Source organism: Anomaloglossus baeobatrachus, chromosome 4 (assembly GCF_048569485.1).
Source record: "Anomaloglossus baeobatrachus isolate aAnoBae1 chromosome 4, aAnoBae1.hap1, whole genome shotgun sequence".
Classification (NCBI taxonomy): Eukaryota; Metazoa; Chordata; class Amphibia; order Anura; family Aromobatidae; genus Anomaloglossus; species Anomaloglossus baeobatrachus.
The window spans coordinates 464,470,151-464,495,822 of record NC_134356.1 but is presented as its reverse complement, the minus strand read 5'-3'; the positions used below and the strand labels follow the sequence as shown (position 1 = coordinate 464,495,822).

The window sequence follows — 25,672 nt, the reverse complement described above, 5'->3', positions numbered from 1 at the left end:
ACCATTAATAGTCTGCCCATGTCATCACTGCGAGAGTCCATGAACTCCCAGGGAATTGCGCGAGCGATGAGGATGCTAGTTCCTCGGGACTTCGGGTCTGGTGAGAAGCTATGGTATGCCTCAGGGAACCAGCGTGATGTTAGTTTGAATGGTTTATGTTTGCATAAATGCGTTTCCTGCAGAAAGGCAACTTGGACCCCATTTTTTTTTTAACGAGTTTGCCAGGATAGACCTCTTACCCGGGCTATGTAGTCCTTTTACATTTAGTGTCCCATATTTCACTTCCGAGACCCCTGATCTGTGCATAGTTATGTCAAGAACTGTGGTGTACCCCCTACGGGAGAGGACGGGATATGAGAGAGTGGGATAGGGGATGGAAGGGAAGAGGGGGTCAGAAAAGTCCGGAAGGAGAGAGAAGGGTTCAGACCCTACAGAGAGAAAAAACGCAGAAGAAAGAAAGAAACCAAGAAGGAGAAAAGGATAATGAGTTAGAGAAAGAGTACGTTAAGAGTTAGACAAAATATAATTATAGACCGTACCAGCTGGCCTAAAAGAACGACCAGTACAATTATACACTCTAAAACTATACAGTCTCACTGAAACTTTCGGAGACCTGGTGCCCTCCTAACGGGAGAACCACCCTTGGGGTGCGTGGAAGACCAAGGGCAGAAGCTGAACAGGCTCTAGGCAAAAATGACATTGCTATTTTAAACTACAAACCCACATCTCACCCCCCCATACTGGGACAGGGCGGTGAGAGGCACAGAACTTAGATGACTACCAAAATTTCCAGACTATCCTCAAAACTTAACAATTCAAGGGTCCTTATAACCCACATGGAGAGGAGGGGGGGAGAGAGAAGGGGGGGGGGGAGAAAAGAAAAAAAAAAAAAGAGAGCGAAAAGCATGAATACTTCAGGACATTTCGCAAGACCTTAATACAATATTATGATGACCACACCAGGCCTAAAAATATGGCCTATCTCCCGCTCCTCCCACCATGAGACAAAAAACCATAATCAAACCCGAGTCATCAATCTGGCTCCTCCTGGGAACAATAACCGATCGGCACGAAGTCCCTGGAACTTTTCTGATATCTCGCAGGCAGACGTCTACTTCCTCTTTTTCTTTGGGGTAACCCGGCAGGTCTGTCCATCAGTAGCCAGTTAGGAATTTCCACCGCAGGCGTATCAAGAAATTGGAAGAGACTTTCCACTTCCTCCGGACGCTTCAGCAGGAATTGGTCCCCTTTGTGGCGAACTATTAGGTGAAATGGATGTCCCCATCTGTAGGATGCTCCTTTATCTTTGATCTTTTGCAAAATTGGCATAAGTTGGCGTCTCATGTACAGGGTTCTGGATGATATGTCAGGAAAGAGCTTGACTTCAGACCCTTCATATGAGACAGTTCCATAGGTCCATGCATTTCTCAGTATGGCTTCTTTATCGGTGTAGTAATGTAGTCTGCACAGAACATCTCTTGGTTGGGCAGTATCCCCCGGGCCTTGGCGGAACACTCTGTGGACCCTATCAATCACATAGGTGGTATCCTCAGCAGCCCCCATCACCTTGTTGAATATTAGAGTTACAGACTTGAGCAGGGCATTGGCTGTTATCACTTCTGGAATGCCTTTCAATCGGATATTATTTCGCCTTCCCCTATTCTCTTGATCATCTAATAGAATGGCGACATTTTGCAGGTGTGTTCTGGAATTGGAGAGATCTTGCTCCAGTGTGTTAACTCTTTCAAATAATGTAAATACGTCTTTTTCCACTGCTTTTGTGCGTGTATCCAGAGCGTCAATGTCCCCTTTCACAATAGACAGGGCCCTTTCATGTGCCGCCTCCATTTTGGTCACTAGTATGTCTAGATCATTTTTGGTAGGGAGAGCTGACAGTAATTGCAATATGCGATCTGTTTCTGCAGAGAGACATCCAGGGTTAACTATATGTGTGATTTGGCCCCCAGTTTGCTTCCCCTGATTGTTTGGGGATGAGTTTTCCTGGGAACCTGATATCCCTTGAGAGTTCATGCTGTCTGTGCTTACAGGGTTAATTCCCTCAGCACCCACGCTCCTGTTCTCTGCATCAGCCTGACCTCCTGATCTTTGCTGTGAGGTTGGAATTCCCCCTCCTCCCTCCTCCTGTATATGTCTCACAGCGGGCTCTCCTCCTGTATTCCCCTGCACCGCTGGTGTCTGGAAAACACGTGGAGAGCTTGATCCTGTCAGCACTGCACTGACACCGCTCTGTACCTCTGTGATGTGAGTCTCCCCTGCCGCTTCCACACCATGTCCTCTGCTAATTCCTCCTGCTGCAAGCGTCTGCCTCGTGGTCGAAGGTGCCATGACAGGAGCAGGCCTGGGACCCGGGGACAGCTTCCCACTTCTGAAAAAGTGATCCACCGCTGTGCTGCCGCTCCTCAGCGCTGGTGGTCTGCTTGGTTTGTCTGTGCCTTTCTTTCCAGGCATGTTTGGAGGTGCCTGATGGGTTGTAATTTGTAATCTGCCGCCTCAGCCTGCGGAGCTCTTAGAGAAAGCGTCCGCCTGCCATCAAGCTCAAGCCACGCCCCTCGGGAACTTGTTAATATTTATTGTATTCACATATATAGCACCATTAATTCCATAGCGCTCTACAGATTTCAGCACTGTTATCCGCATTGGTGCTCATTATCTGCAATCCTTATCAGTATGTCTTTAAAGTGCAGGACGAAAACCGAGAACCTGGAAGAAACCAACTCCTTACAATTGTTGTCCTTGGTGAGACTTAAACTCAGGACCCCAGTGCTGCGAGACTGCAGTGCTAACCACTGAGCCACCGTGCTGTCCAATGTATAGCCACCTGGGCACAAATCAGTCTTTTTCTTAGCACATGAATAAATAAGTTAACGGTTCTGAACAATGAAGGAAGAAGGTGATTTTATCAGATTTTGTGTGTATAGGGAACACTTACCCCCTTGCACTATTTCAGGCATTCCCACTTTGACAGTGGAGATCAGACACATCTTTCATTATGCAATCAATATGTACAATTTTTAATATATTTTTTTCATTGATCTTTTGCACAGATAATAATGCTGAATTATTGCACATAAATTAAGGGCTATAATCAATGTCGCTTTCATGATAACGATTTCTTTGTCGCTCCATTGGGAGACCCAGACAATTGGGTGTATAGCTACTGCCTCCGGAGGCCACACAAAGTATTACACTTTAAAAAGTGTAACCCCTCCCCTCTGCCTATACACCCTCCCGTGCATCACGGGCCCATCAGTTTTTTGCTTTGTGTTGAAGGAGGCACACATGCACACGATGCTCCACATTTTAGTCAGCAGCAGCTGCTGACTATTTCGGATGGAAGAAAAGAGGGCCCCTAAGGGCCCCCGGCATGCTCCCTTCTCACCCCACTGAGTCGGCGGTGTTGTTAAGGTTGAGGTACCCATTGCGGGTACAAAGGCAGGAGCCACATGCCGTTTTCCTTCCCTATCCCTTAGGGGCTCTGGGTGAAGTGGGATCCTAACCGGTCATCCAGGCACTGGGACCGGGCTCCCTCCGCAGCCCCTGGTGGTATCTACCGGACAGGAGACTGAGTATCGTCAGGGACAAGGCCCTGCAACTACAGGTACTCTGTGTCCCCTTTGGGACGGTGCATGGAGCACCTGGGCCTCAGACGCTGCAGCGCCTGCAGTGTTGTTTTTTGTCCGGGACTACCGCGCCGACCTTGCCTGCTTGCCGGCCGCGGTTTTTACTTTAGTCCCCGGCTTTTGCGGCCTAGTACATTAAACGCCCGCCCCCGGGCCTGCCAGTCAGGGGCAAGGGCGGGACGGTCGGTCTGACGCCGACAGTGAGGGCTGGAGCACACATTGCTGTCCTCCTCCCCCCTCACTAATCCCTATGGGGCACCAGTTCCCGCACTTTTGTAAGTTACGCCCAAGGCTCCCTCCTCCCCTGTGAACGCCGACAGCCATGTTTTAACACATCCTGCCGGTGGAGGACGTCTGACTCAGCTCTGGGAGACCCGAGGCAGGGAATCTGGTGGCCACACACCGCTGGAGCGGTTGGTAAGCCACACCGGTTAACGGTGCTGGTCCCCCTAGGGTGCTGAACTGTATATAGATACATTATATTTGTATACTTTTTCCGGTTCAGCTGTACTGTTCACTTGTGGCTATATACCCTCAGTGATCACGCTCCTGGGAGACAACAGCATGTCGTTCACAAGGAGCAAGGGGGCCAAGGCACAGGGTTATTTTGCTACCTGTACCTCTTGTGCGGCTATGTTACCTGCAGGTTCCACCTACCCTCACTGTGAGCAATGCTCGGCCCCTGTGGCACTCGCTCAGCCGGAGCCTGAGGCACTAGGGGGTCCCTCGGCCCAGGTAGAACCGCCGGCCCCCCCTGTCCAGATGGCAAGGACAGAGTTTGCTGTTTTAGCCAACAAACTCTCTGAGTCGCTTTCTCATTCCATGACTCAGTTTATGGATAAATGGTCTGCTAAGTTTCTAGAGGTTTTGCAGTCCAGACCGGCCCTTACGCAGGCCCCGGGCACTGCGGGATCACCCCCAGGCACCTCTCGGTCTGCGACTAAGCGTGTTCCTGGTGTGGCCTCTAGTTATTACGTGCAGGACTCCGGCACGGACCGCAGTCCCAGACCAGCTAAGCGGGCTCGCTTAGAATCTTCCCCGACTTCATCACGCAGTTCGGGGTCTCAGCTTGAGGATTCTCTAGAGGAGGAGGCGGAGGTCGCAGCTCAGGACTCTGACCCTGACGTTGCTCTCAATCTGGATACACCTGAAGGGGACGCCATAGTAAATGACCTTATAGCGTCCATCAACCAGGTGCTAGATCTGTCTCCCCCAACTCCGCCTACAGAGGATTCGGCTTCACAACAGGAGAAACACCAGTTTAGGTTTCCTAAACGTACCCGGAGTGCTTTCTTCGATCACTCTAACTTTAGAGATGCTGTCCAGAAGCACAGGGCTTTCCCGGACAAGCGATTTACTAAACGCCTTAATGACACACGTTACCCCTTCCCCGCTGACGTGGTTAAGGGTTGGGCTCAGTGTCCCAAGGTGGATCCTCCAGTCTCTAGACTGGCGGCTAGATCCGTAGAAGCAGTGGCTGACGGTGCATCGCTCAAGGATGCCACGGACAGGCAGATAGAGCTCCTACTGAAATCCATCTATGAAGCCATAGGCGCGTCTTTTGCCCCAGCCTTTGCAGCTGTGTGGGCACTCCAGGCTATCTCAGCTTGTCTGTCTGAGATTAATGCGGTCACCCGTACCGCTGCGCCACAAGTAACATCTTTGACTTCTCAGGCGTCAGTATTTGCATCCTACGCCATGAATGCTGTCCTGGACTCGGCTAGCCGTACAGGGGTAGCATCCGCCAATTCTGTGGCAGTCCGCAGAGCCATGTGGCTACGCGAATGGAATGCAGACTCTGCTTCCAAAAAGTTCTTGACCGGTTTGCCTTTTTCTGGCGACCGACTGTTTGGCGAGCGATTGGATGAAATTATTAAGCAATCCAAGGGAAAGGACTCGTCCTTACCCCAACCCAAACCAAACAGACCTCAGCAACGGAAAGTTCAAGCGAGGTTTCGGTCCTTTCGGCCCTCAGCCAGATCCCAGCCCTCCTCGTCCAACAGGCCACAGAAGAGCCAGAGGAACTCTTCTGCATGGCGGTCTAAGTCACGTCCTCCAAAGACCACCGGAGGCACCGTCTCCAAGGCGGCCTCCTCATGACTTTCGGCCGCCCCAAACCGCATCCTCGGTCGGTGGCAGGCTCTCCCGCTTTTGCGACGCCTGGTGGCCACATGTCCAAGACCGATGGGTGAGAGACATTCTGTCTCACGGTTACAGGATAGAGTTCAGCTCTCGTCCTCCGACTCGTTTTTTCAGAACATCTCCGCCCCCCCGAGCGGACCGTTGCGCTTTTTCAGGCGGTGGACACTCTGAAAACAGAAGGAGTGGTGATCCCCGTTCCCCTTCAGGAACGCGGTCGCGGTTTTTACTCCAATCTGTTCGTGGTACCAAAAAAGGACGGCTCATTCCGTCCCGTTTTGGACCTCAAATTGCTCAACAGACATGTGACAACCAGGCGGTTTCGCATGGAATCCCTCCGATCTGTCATCGCTTCGATGTCCCAAGGAGACTTCCTAGCATCAATCGACATCAAAGATGCCTATCTCCATGTGCCGATCGCTCAAGAGCATCAACGATTCCTGCGTTTCGCCATCGGGGACGAACACCTTCAGTTTGTGGCACTACCTTTCGGCCTGGCGACAGCCCCACGGGTCTTCACCAAGGTCATGGCATCCGTCGTAGCGATCCTACACTCTCAGGGCCACTCGGTGATCCCTTACCTAGACGATCTCCTAGTCAAGGCACCCTCACGGGTGGCTTGTCAACACAGTCTGACCGTTGCTCTGGAGACTCTCCAGAGGTTCGGGTGGATCATCAATTTTCCAAAGTCAAAATTGTCTCCGACCCAGTCACTGACGTACCTCGGGATGGAGTTTCATACTCTCTCAGCGATGGTCAAGCTGCCGCTGGACAAACAGCGGTCGCTGCAGACAGGGGTGCAATCCCTCCTTCGGGCCCAGTCGCACCCCTTGAGGCGCCTCATGCACTTCCTGCGGAAGATGGTGGCAGCAATGGAGGCAGTTCCATTTGCGCAATTTCATCTGCGTCCTCTCCAATAGGACATTCTCCACAAATGGGACAAGAGGCCGACGTCCTTAGACAGGAACGTCTCTCTGTCTCTGGAAGCCAAGACCTCGCTTCAGTGGTGGCTTCTCCCCACTTCTCTGTCGAAAGGAAAATCCTTTCTGCCCCCATCCTGGGCGGTGGTCACGACGGACGCGAGCCTGTCAGGATGGGGAGCGGTTTTTCTCCACCACAAGGCTCAGGGAACCTGGACTCCGACAGAGTCCTCCCTTCAGATCAATGTTCTGGAGATAAGGGCAGTGTATCTAGCCCTCAAGGCGTTCCATCGGTGGCTCGAGGGCAGGCAGATCCGCATACAGTCGGACAACTCCACGGCGGTTGCGTACATCAACCACCAGGGCGGCACTCGCAGTTGTCAAGCCTTCCAAGAAGTCCGGCGGATTCTGCTGTGGGCGGAGGCCACAGCCTCCACCATCTCCGCGGTTCACATTCCGGGCGTAGAAAACTGGGAAGCAGACTTCCTCAGTCGCCAGGGCATGGACGCGGGGGAATGGTCTCTCCACCCGGACGTGTTTCAAGAGATCTGTTGCTGCTGGGGAACGCCGGACGTCGATCTCATGGCGTCTCGGCACAACAACAAGGTCCCGGCATTCATGGCACGGTCTCAGGACCACAGAGCTCTGGCGGCGGACGCCTTAGTTCAGGATTGGTCGCAGTTTCAACTGCCTTATGTATTCCCTCCTCTGGCAATGCTGCCCAGAGTGTTGCGCAAGATCAGGTCCGACTGCCGCCGCGCCATCCTCGTCGCTCCAGATTGGCCGAGGCGGTCGTGGTACCCGGATCTGTGGCATCTCACGGTGGGGCAACCGTGGGCGCTCCCAGACCGACCAGACTTGCTATCTCAAGGGCCATTTTTCCATCTGAATTCTGCGGCCCTCAACCTGACTGTGTGGCCATTGAGTCCTGGCTCTTAGCGTCTTCAGGGTTGTCTCAAGATGTCATTGCCACTATGAGACAGGCCAGGAAACCAACGTCAGCCAAGATCTATCACAGAACTTGGAGGATCTTCTTAGCCTGGTGCTCTGAGAGGGGGTTTATCCCCTGGCCGTTTGCCTTACCCAGGTTTCTTTCCTTCCTTCAATCGGGATTGGACAAGGGTTTGTCTCTCGGCTCTCTCAAAGGTCAAGTCTCGGCGCTTTCCGTGTTTTTTCAAAAGCGTCTAGCCAGGCTTCCGCAGGTCCGCACGTTCCTGCAGGGAGTTTGCCACATAGTCCCACCTTACAAGCGTCCGCTGGAACCCTGGGATCTCAACATGGTTCTACGGGCTCTTCAAAAACCACCTTTTGAGCCGCTGCGGGATGTCTCTCTATCACGTCTTTCGCAGAAGGTGGCATTTCTAGTGGCGGTTACTTCACTCCGTAGAGTGTCAGAGCTTGCAGCGCTGTCTTGCAAAGGCCCTTTCCTGGTATTTCACCAGGATAAGGTGGTTCTGCGTCCGGTCCCGGACTTTCTCCCTAAGGTGGTGTCCACTTTTCATCTCAATCAGGATATCTCCTTACCGTCATTTTGCCCTCATCCAATTCACCAATGTGAAAAGGATTTGCATTTGTTAGATCTAGTGAGAGCACTCCGGATCTACGTGTCTCGCACGGCGCCACTGCGCCGCTCTGATGCGCTCTTTGTCCTTGTCGCTGGCCAGCGTAAGGGGTCGCAGGCTTCCAAGTCAACCTTGGCTCGGTGGATCAAGGAACCGATTTTTAAAGCCTACTGTTCTTCTGGGCTTCCGATTCCTTCAGGGCTGAAAGCCCATTCTACCAGAGCCGTGGGTGCGTCCTGGGCATTGCGGCACCAGGCTACGGCTCAGCAGGTGTGTCAGGCGGCTACCTGGTCTAGTCTGCACACTTTCACGAAACACTATCAGGTGGATGCCTATGCTTCGGCAGATGCCAGCCTAGGTAGGCGAGTCCTTCAGGCGGCGGTTGCCCACCTGTAAGAGGGGACCGTTGTTTCGGCTCTTTTTATCGAGGTATTCTTTTACCCACCCAGGGACTGCTTTTGGACGTCCCAATTGTCTGGGTCTCCCAATGGAGCGACAAAGAAGAAGGGAATTTTGTTTACTTACCGTAAATTCCTTTTCTTCTAGCTCCTATTGGGAGACCCAGCACCCGCCCCTGTTCCCTTCGGGCTGTTTGTTCTTTTGTGTACACATGTTGTTCATGTTGAATTGTTCTTTTGGTTCATGGTTTCAGTTCTCCGAACATCCTTCGGATTGAATTTACCTTAGACCAATTTATAAGTTTCCTCCTTCCTGCTTTGGCACCAAAACTGATGGGCCCGTGATGCACGGGAGGGTGTATAGGCAGAGGGGAGGGGTTACACTTTTTAAAGTGTAATACTTTGTGTGGCCTCCGGAGGCAGTAGCTATACACCCAATTGTCTGGGTCTCCCAATAGGAGCTAGAAGAAAAGGAATTTACGGTAAGTAAACAAAATTCCCTTCTTTTGGAATTAAATGGTTCTCAATTATTAGGTGGATAAAAGCTCCAGAAACCTTCAATACAAAGATTTCTTTGACCCTATTGAGGATGAAACAGGAAGACAGCTTAGTGGTCAAGAAGACCTTGAAGATGATGAAGAAATGGAGGAAGGTGATGATGAGGAAGAGGACATTGCAGATGAGTAAGAATTTTATTGTTTTTTTTTCTTGCTATAGGTCATCTATGTCATGCCATCCTGTGGTATTACAGTATATTGTGGCTCTTCCTTTCTCCCTTTGCATGGAGCGAGCTATGTGCCATCTGTACATCACTGCAAGTAATGCTGTGCCGGTGTCCAGAGCCATCAGACTGTTAATCTGGGGTGATGTCTATTTCTGATATTTTGAAGGATGTGTCTCTGTACTTTTTCATTGTCTCTTTAATTTCCTCTTGCAGTGATGCTGATTTTGGAGAAGATGATGATGATGATAATGATGAAATGGAAGAAACAGAGGAAAGTAAAAGAGCCAAGGAAGCTTTCAAGCGGGTGACATTTGATCTGTCTGATGGCAGTGAGGGAGAAGACATTTCCGATATATTTGGTGGTAAAAAGAAGACTGAACAACCCAAGGAACCAAGTGAAATAAAATCCTCCTTTGAAAAGAGGGAAGACAAGGTCAGTGATATGCCTAAGGCCTCCTGTCATGTAATCTTTAAATGCCATGAAATGGAGTGGGCACGTGTAAGAATCTGAGCAAATATGATATGACCACATTGTAAGGGCTAGAAGACTGGGTCAGATCTCCAGAATGGCAGGATTTGTGGGGTGTTTCCATTATGCAGTGACAAGTACTTACTAAAAGTGTCCAAGGAATGACAACTGGTGACCCGGCCGCAGGATCATGGGCTAATGAAAACGATAATGGTGGCTATGATAGAAAAGTGTAAAAACGCGTAATGCATCACAGCTAGCTGTACAAAGTATTGCAGAGCTGCAGATTGGTCAGAATTCTGCATATAATCTGCCATAACTGATGAGAAATTCTAGGAGGTGTCCTGGTCTGGAGAATCATGTCACTTTTCTCTGACGCTTCATTGGGGGACACAGGACCATGGGTGTTATGCTGCCTATCCATGGGAGGACACTAAGTAGATGCAAAAGCATAGCTCCTCCTCTGCAGTATACACCCCCTGGCCGGGCCAGGCAACCTCAGTTTTAGCTTAGTGTCTGTAGGAGGCACATCTTTCAAGGTTTTGTTATTTTTTGAGGGCGACGGTTTCCTTTTGGGACCGATCTCCCAATACCATCAACGGGCGGGAACGCGAAGTGCTGCCTCCACGTACCCCCTCCTGCGACGCTGGATCCTGGGCTGCCTTTTACTGGACGACGGGTCTCACAGACACCGATTTTTCCAGGGCCCAGGGCAGAAGCACAATTCCTCAGCCCCTCTTTGCAGGCTCTGAGTTGAACATTGCACTGTGTGACCGGACACAGGGAGAAAAGCTGTCACAGCAGGCTGACTCTGCTATTCCACTGCCTGGACTGAAGCAGTGTTTAAGGTGAGATCCCCCCTGACTGGTTTCCCAGACAAAGGGAGAAAAGACGGTGCAGGGAAGGCTCCCAGGACTACTGTATTTACAGTATTTTATTATGAGAAAGTCCCTTGCTGATTGCAAGGAGGAGAGCCCCAGGGATCCTGAACACAGTGTTAATTTTTTTCTCTAGCTTGCTGGCTGGAGGAGGGGGGGGGAAGTCCCTCGCTGTTTGCAGAAATCTGCACAGATAATTTACTGGGGGGGAGGGGGATGGTGAGGACCCAGAGCTCAGGAACTCACACTGTTTATTTGCTCTAGCTCTGATTGCAGAAAGCCGGCAGAGATTATCCTTAGGTGACAAGCTGTGTGCTGACTGGAGGGAGATGTCACAAAAGCTCCCTTCCCGCCGTTTTTTTCTACAGACAGCAGGGGGGGCACACTGACTTATTCTTGGCGCGCTTTTAGCGCTAAGCCCCGCCCCCGTGGCCGCAATAAGCCCCGCCCCCCAGGAAAGTGTGCGAAGATCTCCACAGAGCTTACTCCTTCGTGAGGACGCAGGGCCATCGGCTGATTCTGGTGAGGTGCTTGCTTCACTTGTAGCTCTGCTGACCATTGCTCCCCCTCCTGGCATACTCCTATCAAGAACATGCAGAATTCTAAGGGCACTAAGAGCGCTAAGGCTCACATAGTCTACTATTCAGCCTGCACTGCCTGCCACGCTGAGCTACCACGTAAACACACCTCTTCTCTCTGTGGTTCCTGTGCCCCTATAGCCCCCCAAGCCCCCCCCCGCCACCACCGCAGCAACAGTCAGCCCAGAGCCTAGGGCTCCCAGCCCACCGGAATGGGCACAGTTTCTGTCCCAATCCATGGAAAAACTGTCACAGAACCTGGTTCTGGCTATGCAATGGAGGATCCTTCTGAGGTAATCTGGGCACATGCTTCACCGGTTGCAGGGATCAGGAAAAGAGCACACGGCCGGGTGTCTCCAGCACTCTCTCATGGCCCCCATGACTCTCCCTCGGGAGCACACAGGGCAGGCTCTCCCACACGCTCCACGGCTTCTGAAGAGCTGGAGGAGGGAGAATGCTGTTTGTACCAAGAGGATTCCTTGGTTTCAGCCTCCCCAGATAATCAAACTGCAATAGACTCCCTTATAGCAGCAATCAACCAAACTCTGCATGTGGCAGATTCCCCATCCACTACCACTGACCATGCGGTCTCCTTTAAGAGGGCCAGGAAACTTCAAAACGTTTTCGCTGATCACCCAGAGTCTCAGTATATCCTCACAAAGCAAAGGGAGAAGCCTGACAGGCGTTTCGGTAACCGAAAACTCATGGAGTCCCGGTACCTTATCGCCTCACCTGCCCCTAAGGGCTGGGCCGATCCACCCTCGGTCGCTCCCCCCCCCCTTCCCCCCCGGTCTCCCGCCTTGCCACAAAGACGCTCCTGTCTTTTCCCGATGGTTCCTCCATCAAGGAACCGACAGACAGGTGGAGCACCTCGCCCACTCTGCTTTTGAGGCTGTGGGTTCCTCCCTCTCGCCCTCCTTTGCCTCTGTGTGGGTCGCAAAGGCGATCTCGGTCTGGGCAGAATCCCTTAACACTTCGCTTGAGGAATCCCTTTTCACTCATACCTTCACAGAGGTAACAGCTCAAATTGCCGCTGCGGCGGAGTACCTCATGCAGGCCTCCATGGACGCTGCTACCTGCGCAGCGTTTGCCGCATTAAATACCATAGCCATTCGTAGAGCTCTCTGGCTCCGACAATGTCGAGCGGACTCTGCCTCCAAGAAGTGTCTCACGGGCCTTCCCTTTTTTCCTGACCGATTGTTTGGCCAACATCTGGACAAGCTAATTTCTGACGCCACGGGAGGAAAGAGTACCTCCCTCCGCCAGCTGAAGTCCAGGACGACCTTCACCAGACATCCACAGTCCTCGTTCCGCTCCTTTCGGAACTCATTTGGGTGGTCGACATCCTGTGCTGTCCCCGAAACCCGCTTCGTTATGGCAGCCTAGACCAAAACAGTCCAGGACTAGAGAGACTCGTCCACGACGTTTTCCCCCCTCATGACTCCTTCGGTGCCCCGGAAGACACACTCATTGTAGGAGGTCGACTGCGGCTCTTTCAACACATCTGGGCTGCCACCACAGATGACAAATGGGTGCGAGACCTTGTGTCTTCCGGTTACCACATAGAATTTCGGACCCGACCCCCGAGTCGGTTCTTTCTCTCAAACCCCCCAAAGACTCGTAAGCGACGCAAAGCTTTTTTTCTCAGCAATCCACTCGCTCCAAACAGCAGGAGTGATAATACCTGTCCCGGACGACGAGAAGTTCAGAGGTTTTTATTCCAACCTCTTTGTGGTCCCCAAAAAGGATGGGTCAGTTCGACCCATCCTGGACCTCAAACACCTGAACAAACATGTGCACGTACGGAGATTCAGAATGGAGTCCCTAAGGTCCATTATTGCATCCATGGTCAAAGGGGAATTCCTCGACTCCATAGACATCAAGGACGCGTACCTGCACATACCCATCGCCCCAGATCACCGAAAGTTCCTCCGCTTCGCAGTTCAGGACTCCCACTTTCAAATCGTAGCTCTACCCTTCGGCCTTGCCACTGCACCAAGGGTCTTCACCAAAGTCATGGCGGCCGCCATGAGCGTCCTTCACGCCAGGGGAGTAGTCGTTCTCCCTTACTTGGACGACCTCCTCATCAAGGCCCCCTCCTTCTGCGACTGCTTAACCAGCGTACAGATCACTGTGGACACACTATCCCGCTTAGGGTGGCTAGTGAATCTAGACAAATCATCCCCGATCCCATCACGATCCATCACCTTCCTGGACACCCGTCGGGCTTGATCTACCTCCCCCTGGACAAGGCGATCGCTCTTCAACGAGCGGTGCGCTCCCTTCTACGTCCTCCGTCTCACTCCATTCGATTCAGCATGAAGGTACTCTGCAGGATGGTGGCGGCTATGGTAGCAGTACCCTTCGCTCAACTGCACCTCCGCCCACTGCAGCTAGCCCTTCTAGCGGCCTGGGACAAGAGCCCCTTCTCCCTGGACAGACATCTTCACCTGACGCCTTCAGTCAGGTACGCACTCCGCTGGTGGCTTCGGTCCTCATCCCTATCGAAGGGGAGATCTTTTCTCCCAGTGAACTGGCGGGTCTTGACCACGGACGCCAGCCTCCTAGGCTGGGGAGCAGTGTACCGGCACCACACTGCTCAAGGATGTTGGACGCAGCAGGAGTCTTCCCTACCCATAAACATCCTGGAAATCCGCGCGATCTTCCTCGTGCTCAGGACGTTCTGCCCTCTGCTAGCGGGTCGTCAGATTCGAGTCCAATCGGACAATGCGACAGCTGTTGCCTATATCAATCGGCACAGGGGCACCCGCAGCAAAGCGGCTTATCTCAAGGCCCACAAGATCCTCAGCTGGGCCGAATCGACGGGGTCAGTGATATCAGCGGTACACATACCGGTGGGTAGAGAACTGGGCAGCAGACTTTCTAAGTCGCCAAGGCCTAGCCGCCGGAGAATGGTCTCTCCACCCAGAAGTATTTCTACACATCTGCACTCGCTGGGGCACACCAGACGTGGATCTAATGGCCTCAAGGTTGAACGCAAAGGTACCCGCGTTCATAGCTAGGTCACGCGACCCGCAGTCCATCGGCGCGGATGCTCTAGTCTGCTCCTGGCACCACTTCCGCCTGCCTTACATATTTCCACCTCTACCCCTGCTGCCGCGGGTAATCAGGAAGATCAAGGCAGAGGGAGCCTCGGTGATACTAATAGCACCGGACTGGCCCAGGCGCGCCTGGTACGCCGAATTAGTACAAATGCTCGCAGACGTACCGTGGCGCCTTCCAGACTTGCTGACCCAAGGGCCCATTTCCTATCAGAACTCCAGAGCCCTGAAGCTGACGGCATGGCCATTGAGACCTGGGTATTAGCAAGAGCGGGATTCTCCCCCGCGGTTATCTCCACCATGATCAGCGCCCGAAAGCCTGCTTCATCCCACATTTACCACCGTACGTGGAAAATCTTCCTTTCTTTCATGGTGCAGGGAAACTAACGTGCAGCCTATGCCTCTGGCCATCCCCAGAATTCTCGACTTTCTACAGTCTGGCTTGCAAGCGGGGTTGGCTCTCAGTTCCCTTAAAGGGCAGATCTCAGCGCTCTCAATCTTCTACCAATGCCGCCTGGCTCAAAAACCGCAAGTCAAGACCTTCCTCCAGGGCGTTTCCCATCTAGTTCCTCCGTACAAACGGCCGCTGGACCCATGGGACCTCAATCTCGTTCTGGACGGTCTCCAGAGGTCTCCCTTTGAACCTCTCAAGGAATCCTCCCTTGCTCTTCTGTCCTGGAAGGTAACATTCCTGGTGGCAATTACGTTCATCATATGGGTTTCGGAGCTGGCAGCACTCTCTTGCCGCGAGCCTTTTCTGATCTTTCACCAGGACAAGGTGGTTCTGCGCCCCCTTCCGGATTTTATTCCAAAGGTTCCTACCCCTTTTCATTTGAACGAGGACATTGTTCTGCCTTCCTTTTGTCCACACCCAGTTCATAGGGTGGAAAGGTCTCTGCATTCATTAGACCTCGTCAGAGCTCTCAGAAATTACATATCCAGGACAGCCCCTTTAGGAATACGGACTCTTTGTTCGTCATTCCTGAGGGGCCTAAGAAGGGACAGGCAGCTTCAAAGGCGACTGGCTCGCTGGATTTGCTCTGCGATCCAGGAAGTCTGCGGGCTCATTCCACGCGAGTAGTTGGCGCTTCGTGGGCCATTCGGCATCAGGCTTCAGTGGAACAGGTGTGTAAGGCTGCGACCTGGTCTAGCCTACATACGTTTTCAAAGCATTACAGAGTCCATACCCAGGTTTCAGCTGAGGCAAATCTGAGTAGGAAAATTCTGCAAACGGCAGTAGAGCACCTCTCTCAGTAGGTGCTCCAGGCTGTCTGGGACTGGTTCCTAGTCCTTGGGTTGTGTTGTCTTGTTTTTATTTTTCCCACCCATGGACTGCTTTAGGACGTCCCATGGTCCTGTGTCCCCCCAATGAGGCGTCAGAGAAAAACGGATTTTTGTGTACTCACCGTAAAATCGTTTTCTCTTAGCCATCATTGGGGGACACAGCACCCACCCTGTTGCCCTGTTGGGCCTTGGTTCTCTCAGTACCTTATTCGGGTATGAATCTTCTTTTCTCATGTTCCTCCGTTGATAAGTTTTTACTATTTTTTTCTCCTACTGCTTGTGTACTAAAACTGAGGTTGCCTGGCCCGGCCAGGGGGTGTATACTGCAGAGGAGGAGCTATGCTTTTGCATCTACTTAGTGTCCTCCTATGGATAGGCAGCATAACACCCATGGTCTTGTGTCCCCCCAATGATGGCTAAGAGAAAACAATTTTACGGTGAGTACACAAAAATCAGTTTTTTACATCATAACAGAGAACAATAGAGGAAAATAGGGTTTTTTTGAGCCGTGCCAATGATCACTTCTCAGGTATTTAGATTAATGGATCTTTATTTTGCACAGGTCTAAGCGTTTCTGGAGTCTCCGCTCCCTTCCTCAGGACCATCAGGCATAAGAACACATCAAATGGTCCTGAGGAAGGGAGCTGAGACTCCAGAAACGCGTAGACCTGTGCAAAATAAAGATCCATTAATCTGAATACCTGAGAAGTGATCATTGGCACGGCTCAAAAAAACCCTATTTTCCTCTTATTGTTCTCTGTTATCTGCAGTCTGGGTTGCTGCTGCCTTGATCAAAACTTTCCATGCCTGCATAGTAGTTGTGACTTTCACAACTTCACTTGGTGAGTATTACTGCTCCCTGTCTCTACCCCGTGTGTTATTGGGGTAAAACCCTATTGCGCTTCTTCTCCACAGCTTTTTACTCATCGTTTTTTACATCATGGGAGAGGCAGTCCATATATGATACTAGGATGCACTATGGGATGAAGCCGATCTGACACTGAAATGCTCTGGGCCATGCTCTGCTAGGAAATCTTTTCTTTCTCATGTACCATGTACATAAACATTGTTGTAGACCAAGTACCTTGTTCGTGGTACTGTTTTCTCGTGGTTCTGGCATCTGCAGGTTTACGGTTTTTGCTGGAATGAGTCCTATCCATATGGACGCCTTCTCACAAATTCTCATAGGACACCTATAGAGGAACAAGGGAACCTATTACTATTGTTTGTGTGTATTAGAGATGAGCCAATGGGTTTGCAGGACCCTGGTCTGGTGGCCACATCAGTATTCACTGCCAGGCAATGGCAGCCCTGCGAACCGCCTCTTCTCTGCCAACATCTCGTGCTCCTCTTTGGATTATCCTGCCTCGCATGACATTAGCTGACCTGATGTACAGACAGTCAAAAGTGGAGCCAGAAATGAATGTATATAAGAGGCGGTTCTCAAGGTTTTCATCCGGTGTCATGGCGTGCCGACCTGGGCACCAGACCAGGGTCCTACTTATTCACTCATCTCTAGTGTATATGCAAAATACAGATGTCTTAGTATGGAAAGAGTTTTAGGATCTATCATATCTGCCATTTCTTCATTTTCTGGTTGAAGCTGGTGTGACGTTTTGTGAACCCTTGAATGACATGATCTGTTCTACTGTCATGTGTTTGCATTACAGATGTCTGAGAAAATTCAAGCTTTGCAAAAACAAATGTTGGCGGAGAAATCTTGGCAACTGGGCGGCGAGGTGACGGCGCAGAAGAGGCCAGAGAACAGTCTTCTGTCGGAGTCCTTGGTATTTGACCATGCCTCCAGGATGGGTAACTACAAGAGCTTTGTCTTCCAGCACCTAGCTTTCCTGATCTGACTCTTAGCTTAGTCATGTAGATTAACCATTGTGAAGGTAGTTCTTATGAGGAAACAGCGCTATTGCTCTAACTATATAACCCCCTCTAATTGTATCATTTTAGCTCGGTGTATTTCTTGAATATTCATGAAGATTGTCCACTTTTTACATTTTACTCTAGCCCCCGTAATTACAGAGGAAACAACACTTCAGCTGGAAGACGTCATCAAACAAAGAATAAAAGACCAGGTATGTGACAACGTTAGAGCCCAGATGTAGTTATACAAGGTAAATGTATCCGTCTTTCATCACTATGGACCCTACACTCAGCGAATCACAAATGTTGCTTGTTTGCTTCTTATATCTTCTGGTCGGTTATCATTACTGTTCAGTGTAGAAACAATCTCTACACTGACGCTCATTTTATCTTCTTGTTTTCTGAGGTGTGGGATGATGTAGTGCGCAAAGAAAAGCCAAAGGAGGACGCCTTTGAGTACAAGAAGCAGCTCACCCTGGACCATGATAAGAGCAAACTGAGTCTGGCCGAAATTTATGAGCAGGAGTATCTGAAACTGAACCAGGTACCGTGCATTTCATCCCCGCAATCTGCCTAATGCTGAAGATGTGTATTTGGCATGGGGGTAGGAAAATAATAGGTTTGAATCATTTGTCTCGCCCTCATCCATTCCTGTTTAGGCTAAATAACTGACATTTCCGGATGTGCAGATATTAATATCCTATTTCTTTCTAGAAAAAAAAAGAGGAGGAGGAAGATCCAAAGCACGCTGAAATTCAGAAACTAATGGACAGCCTGTTCCTGAAACTTGATGCTCTATCCAACTTCCATTTTACACCCAAACCGGTAATCTTTTCCATGTTACTGTACTGTTTTGTTTTGCTTCTTTGTTGGTCTGTTTTGTTGTTATGAGTGTTATCTTCGTTTCTTTCTGACCTGCGGGGTTTTTTTTGTTTTTTTAAGTGGCAAAAAGAAAAAAATTCAGAAAGTCGTTTAAAAAAAAAAAAAAAAAATTATATATTTTTTTTTTTTTTGTCGCCGCAACATGGCATTAAAATGCAATAACAGGCAATCAAAACAGCACATCTATGCAAAACTGGTATGATTAAAAATGTCAGCTCAAGACGCAAAAAATAAGCCATCGCTGAGCCCCAGATCCTGGATAATGGGAACAGTACGCATCTTGGAAATTGGCAACAAAAGCGCAAGTCTTTTTTTGGACAAATTTCTGTTCTTTTTTTTTTTCCACCGCTTAGATAAAAGTAAATATATACATGTTTGGTGTCTACGAACTCGTAGCCACCTGAGGCATAATACTGACATGTCAATTTTACCATATAGTGAACACTAAATAGCCCCCCCCCCCCAAAAAAAAACAATGTGGAATTTCACATTTTACAACTTGCCCGCAAAAAAATAAGCCCTTATATGGCAATACTGACTGAAAAATAAAACAATTATGGCTCTCGGAAGAAGGAGGGGAAAAAACGAAAACGGAAAATTGACTGGGGGTGAAGGGTTAAAGGGGTTGTCCTCTTTTCTGAAAATTTTCTTTCGTGGCTGCAGTTTGTTTATGAAAAAAAAAAGAAAACCCATGCTTACTTCCCATTCCCAGATCCATCGTCCAGTCTCTGGTCTGTGTCCGGTATTGTCTGCGGCACTGATGTAATGTGAACAGCTCCGAGCAGGGCGTTCGGTCTATACTGACAGCTGCTGCAGCCAATACCGGGCACGAGGGACACTACCAGAGACTCTGCACTGGACCTAGGATGGGGAGAAAAGGTTTGTTGTGTTGTTGTTTTTTTGTTTTTTTTAACTGCAGTCAGGGACAAACATTCTCTGAAAGGATCCTCCCTTAGAAGGTGGCTCTTCTACCCAACTGCACAATGAATCGCATATATGTTTGACTTTGGTCAAAACAGGTAGGAAAAATCAGTAACCTGAGGATGTCGATTTTATAAATCTGAAGCAGATGGACATATTGAAAAACATTTTTCTCATAGAATACGTCTGGTTATTGCTTATAAAATAGATTTCTTTATCGTTCCTTCCATGGGAGACCCAAACCATGGGTGTATAGCTAGCGCCTCCGGAGGACACACAAAGTACTACACTCAAACGTGTAGCTCCTCCCTCCGGGCTATATACACTCCCTGGATGACAATCTACCCAGTTCAATGCTTTGTGTTTCAGGAGGATACACACACTTGCATTCTCTGATATTTTTTCATTTTTATTTTTTGATTTTCAAGATTTAGAAGAAAAGCGGGTCCAGTCTGGACTCCCGGCATGTCCCTTCACACCCCACTCAGTCGGCGGTGCTGTTAAGGTTGACTTTACAAGGCTGGAGCCTTCACATGCCACGCTCCTTCACATCCTCTGAGAGGCTCTGGTTTGAAGTGGGAGCCATCACGGTCCTCTCTGCTTGCAGGAGACCGGTCTCCATCCGCAGCCCTGTCTGGTTCCTGCTGGAAGGAGCGTTCCCCCCCCCCTTAAGGACATGGCCCTGCGTCTCAAAAGCTAAGTATTGAGACGTTTTTTCAGGGGTCCCGGGTACTTTTATTAGGGGGACAGTATGTGTTTTATCGTTACTGTAAATTCCGGCCGGTTCTGGGGGTTTCCCCTGAGAACCGCGCTGAAGGTGCCTGCTCGTCGGCCGCATTTTAAAATCTAGGCCCCGGCTTTAGTTTGGGCCTAGTTTCGGTTTCGGCTTCTCTGCATGTCATGCATACAGACGCCGCCCACCGCTCGGCCAGCAGAGGGGAGGGCACTCCTCTCTGGGGAGATGTTCCCTCCCCTGTCTCTCTCTCTGCATCTCTCCCTGGCCCTCCGTTTTCCCGCTCTTGGCCTAATACCCGCCCCCCTCCTCCTTCCAGCGCCATTTTCTCAGCGTTCTTACACTGGACGGCGCTGGATGCTGCTGCTGTTTAGGAGGGCTGACGCTTCACTTGGGCTTTGAGCTGTGGAATCCGGAGGGCACACAGAGAGCGGTCTGGTAAGCCACAACCTCTGGTTGTGGGCTTTTTATTACACTCTCAGGACATTCTACAGGAGTGTTTGCTTGCTGCAGAACTTCCACCTCAGCAGCATGTCTGTCACCCGGAGCAAGGCTGCAAACATGTACGCTACATGCACTGCATGTAAGCTCATTCTGCCAGAGCCAAGCACATACCCACATTGTGATGCCTGTGCTAATATGGTTGTGTCTCAGCCTGGAGTCTCCTCAGGGGTTCCTCCGGCTGCTTCGGCCCCGGTGGCTGAACCCCCGGCTTGGGTAGCATCCCACTCTTTTGCTGACTCCATGGGGCAGCTGTCCCGGACACTGCTGACCATGCATCAGCCCCCTTCTCAGGGTGCTTCTCCTGCTCCTAGCTCTGCAGAGCTCTCAGAGCATGTCCTAGGACCCCGTCCCCCTAAACGGAGACGCAGGGACCCTTCTCCTTCCTCTTCCCACGGCTCTGATTCACGTGCCGAGGTACAGGGCGAGGAGGATTCGTTTACTGTGGGCTCAGACGCTACCTCTATGTACCCCATTGACTTGTCTGAGGGTGATGCGGATGTTAGTGACTTGATTGCGTCCATTAACTCCGTACTGAACCTCAATCCACCAGAGTCAGAGGAACAAGCCTCTCTGGTAGAGATGCACCAGTTTACCTCACCTAAGAAAGCTAGGAGTCTGTTTTTTAACCACTCCAGCTTTCAGACCACTGTTAACAAACCCAGGGCCTGTCCTGACAAACGTTTTCCTAAGCGTAGTTCAGATGACCGTTTTTCTTTTCCACCAGAGGTGGTTAAGGAATGGGCCCAGTCCCCAAAGGTAGACCCTCCGGTGTCCAGAATCTCAGCCCGCACAGTCGTAGCTGTGGCTGATGGCACTTCTCTTAAGGATCCCACTGACCGCCAGGTTGACCTTCTGGCCAAGTCTGTATATGAGGCGGCAGGAGCCTCGTCTCCCCGTCTTTTGCGGCAGTGTGGGCTCTCAAGGCAGTCTCTGCCTCTCTGGAGGAGATACATTCCCTTACCAGGGACTCTATTCCTGAGAGGGATGCCTTAACTTCTCAAGCTTCGGCTTTTGCATCCTACGCCATGTCTGCCATCCTGGAGGCTTCTCACCGCACGGCGGTGGCCTCCGCTAACTCCCTCGCGATCCGCAGGATCTTGTGGCTTCGAGAGTGGAAAGCAGACGCTTTCTCTAAGAAGTTCCTTGCGAGTCTCCCTTTTGCTGGGTCCCGGCTGTTTGGGGAACAGCTGGATGACATAATTAAGGAAGCTACTGGCAGGAAGAGTACTTCCTTGCCTCAAACTAAAGCTAGGAAACCTGTCCAGGGCAGGATCCAATCGAGGTTTCGGTCCTTTCGTTCCTCTAACTGGTTATCCTCTAAGCCCTCGACCGCACCAAGGATCGTAAATCAAACTGGCGCGCAAAGCCGCGTCCTCAAAAGACCGGAGGAGCCGCTGCCACTAAGGCAGCCTCCTCTTGACTATCTGGCTGCGCCAGCAACGTCCTTGGTCGGTGGCAGGCTCTCCCACTTTGGAGACGTGTGGTTCCAACACGTCGCCGATCAGTGGGTGCGGGATATCATCTCCCACGGCTACAGGATAGAATTTTCTTCCAGCCCGCCAAACAGATTTTTTCTGTCCACACCCCCCTGCTCCAAAGCCGCCGCCTTCTCTCAGGCCGTGGCATCCCTGCAGGCCAACGGGGTAATTGTTCCGGTTCCCGCCCGGGAACGGTTCAGCGGTTTCTACTCAAACCTCTTTCTAGTCCCCAAGAAGGACGGTTTCTTCCGGCCCATCCTGGATCTCAAGCTTCTCAACAAGCATGTTCAGGTGCGGCACTTTCGCATGGAATCTCTGAGATCGGTCATTGCCTCAATGACCCAAGGAGATTTTCTGGCATCCATCGACATCAGAGATGCCTATCTGCATGTGCCTATTGCGGTCTCACACCAGCGTTAGCTACGCTTTGCAATCTGGGAGGAACATTTCCAATTCGTGGCTCTTCCCTTTGGCTTAGCCATGGCCCCTCGAGTGTTCACCAAGGTCATGGCAGCAGTGGTTGCGGTCCTGCACCTCCAGGGGTTGGCAGTGATTCCTTACCTGGACGACCTTCTAGTCAAGGCCTCATCCAGTGTAGACTGCCAGCGGAGTGTCTCTCTCACTGTCGCCACGCTAGTTCAGTTCGGGTGGCTTGTCAACCTGCCCAAGTCCACTCTGACCCCGACCCAGGTACTTATGTACCTAGGGATGCAATTCGAGACTCTGCCGGCACTTGTCAAGTTGCCCCTAGTCAAACAGCAGTCCCTTCGTCTGGCGGTGCGCTCTCTTCTGCGGCACCGCCGTCATTCCATCAGACACCTCATGCAGGTGCTGGGTCAGATGGTGGCGTCAATGGAAGCGGTTCCCTTTGCCCAGTTCCATCTGCGTCCCTTGCAGCTGGACATTCTCCGCTGTTAGGACAAGCGGATCTCTTCCTTGGACAGGCTGGTGGCTCTGTCATCACAGGCCAGGAGCTCCCTTCAGTGGTGGCTTCAGCCCCTCTCTCTGTCACAGGGACGCTCCTTCCTGACTCCGTCCTGGGTGATCCTCACCACGGATGCCAGCCTCTCCGGTTGGGGAGCAGTATTTCTCCATCACCGAGCACAGGGCACTTGGACTCCGTCCGAATCAGCCCTCTCGATCAATGTGCTGGAGATCAGAGCTGTGTTTCTAGCTCTCCTAGACTTTCACCACCTCTTGGTGGGCAAGCACATTCGGGTTCATTCGGACAACGCGACAGCGGTTGCCTACATCAATCACCAGGGCGGAACTCACAGCCGTCTGGCGATGTTGGAGGTTCAACGAATCCTCCAGTGGACGGAGGACTCAAAGTCCACCATATCTGCAGTCCACATCCCAAGCGTGGAAAACTGGGAGGCCGATTATCTCAGCCGTCAAACCGTGGACAGCGGCGAGTGGGCCCTGCATCCGTCAGTGTTCAGATCGATCTGCCGCAAGTGGGGCACTCCGGAAGTGGATCTAATGGCATCCCGGCACAACAACAAGGTTCCGGTTTACGTGGCTCGCTCCCACGATCCTCAAGCCTTCGCAGCAGACGCACTGGTTCAAGATTGGTCTCAGTTCCGTCTGGCCTATGTGTTTCCCCCTCTAGCGCTCTTGCCCAGGGTTCTGCGCAAGATCAGAACGGAGGGCCGTCGAGTCATACTCATTGCTCCGGACTGGCCCAGGCGAGCTTGGTACCCAGACCTGCTCCGCCTGTCCGTAGAGGTGCCGTGGCATCTCCCGGACCGCCCAGACCTTCTCTCTCAAGGTCCGTTTTTCCGCCAGAATTCTGCGGCTCTCAGATTGACGGCGTGGCTCTTGAGTCCTGGATCCTGACGGCTTCAGGCATTCCCTCTGAGGTCATCTCCACCATGACTCAGGCTCGGAAGTCTTCCTCGGCCAAGATTTACCACAGGACTTGGAGGATTTTCCTGTCCTGGTGTCGCTCTTCCGACCATGCTCCTTGGCCGTTCTCCTTGCCGACCATCCTGCCTTTTCTACAGTCAGGTCTACACCTAGGTCTGTCCCTCAATTCCCTCAAGGGACAGGTGTCGGCTTTGTCGGTATTGTTCCAGCGGCGTATCGCCCGACTGGCTCAGGTGCGCACCTTCATGCAGGGCGCATCTCACATCATTCCTCCTTACCGGCGGCCCTTGGATCCCTGGGACCTTAATCTGGTCCTCACGGCCTTACAGAAACCCCCTTTTGAGCCTCTCAGGGAGGTTCCTTTGTCTAGACTTTCACAGAAAGTTGTTTTTCTAGTAGCCATAACTTCTCTCAGGAGAGTTTCTGATTTGGCTGCGCTCTCTTCGGAATCCCCCTTTTTGGTGTTTCACCAAGACAAGGTGGTTCTTCGTCCGACTCCGGACTTTCTCCCTAAGGTGGTGTCTTCTTTCCACCTTAACCAGGACATTTCATTGCCCTCTCTTTGTCCGGCCTCTGTGCATCGCTTTGAGAAGGCGTTGCACACCTTGGATTTGGTGCGAGCGCTCCGAATCTATGTATCACGCACCGCCGAAAGGTGCACCTCACTTTTTGTGCTAACCACAGGTCAGCGCAAGGGTCTCTCTGCTTCTAAACCGACCCTAGCTCGTTGGATTAGGTCGGCTATCGCCGATGCCTACCAGTGTTCTCAGGTGCCTCCCCCGCCGGGGATTAAGGCGCAATCGACCAGAGCTGTCGGTGCCTCCTGGGCTTTCAGGCACCAGGCTACGGCTCAGCAGGTTTGTCAGGCTGCCACTTGGTCCAGTCTGCACACTTTTTCGAAGCACTACCAAGTGCATGCTCATGCTTCGGCAAATGCGAGCTTGGGCACACGCATCCTTCAGGCGGCTGTCGCCCATTTGTGAAGTTAGGTTTTGCCTACTTCTCAGTTTGGTTTATTTCCCACCCATGGACTGCTTTGGAACGTCCCATGGTTTGGGTCTCCCATGGAAGGAACGATAAAGAAAAAGAGAATTTTGTTTACTTACCGTAAATTCTTTTTCTTGTAGTTCCGACATGGGAGACCCAGCACCCTCCCTGTTGCCTATTGGCAGTTTTTTGTTCCGTGTGTTTCACCGGCTGTTGTTAGTAGACAGAGTTCTGGTCTTGGCGAGTTTTACTCTATCTCTACTTATGGGTGGATGTCCTCCTTCAGCTTTTGCACTGAACTGGGTAGATTGTCATCCAGGGAGTGTATATAGCCCGGAGGGAGGAGCTACACGTTTGAGTGTAGTACTTTGTGTGTCCTCCGGAGGCGCTAGCTATACACCCATGGTTTGGGTCTCCCATGTCGGAACTACAAGAAAAAGAATTTACGGTAAGTAAACAAAATTCTCTTTATTGCCTATAAATGGACTATAGGATGAGGTGACTGTAGTGCTGTTGGTCATTCCCATGTATGTAAGGTATAGTTAAGATAGCCGTTAACATAATCGGGCCAGTCATATGCGCAGGCGTCTACGTGCGCTTGTCTACATATCTGGGGGTGGCCTGCAATTACCTGCGTTATTTTCATCCAACCAGAATAGTGCATACTACGGTCATAGTTTTGCACATGGTCAAAAAAAATTAACTAAAGGGTGCTTTACATGCTGCGACATCGCTAGCAATCTCGTTAGCGATGTAACACTCCAGATC

The 25,672-nt window shown here is 51.2% G+C and overlaps 1 protein-coding gene across 1 annotated transcript in view; it reads left to right on the top strand.

Moving 5' to 3' along the window:
* Positions 1–25,672, top strand: part of LOC142303866 (U3 small nucleolar ribonucleoprotein MPP10-like) — a 45,456-nt gene that overhangs the window by 17,865 nt on the left and 1,919 nt on the right. Inside the window, exons 3-8 of the mRNA XM_075345678.1 lie at positions 9,195–9,343; positions 9,598–9,817; positions 17,326–17,467; positions 17,675–17,742; positions 17,937–18,074; positions 18,245–18,355. Coding sequence (XP_075201793.1) covers positions 9,195–9,343; positions 9,598–9,817; positions 17,326–17,467; positions 17,675–17,742; positions 17,937–18,074; positions 18,245–18,355 — 828 coding nt within the window. The remainder of the gene's footprint in view (positions 1–9,194; positions 9,344–9,597; positions 9,818–17,325; positions 17,468–17,674; positions 17,743–17,936; positions 18,075–18,244; positions 18,356–25,672) is intronic.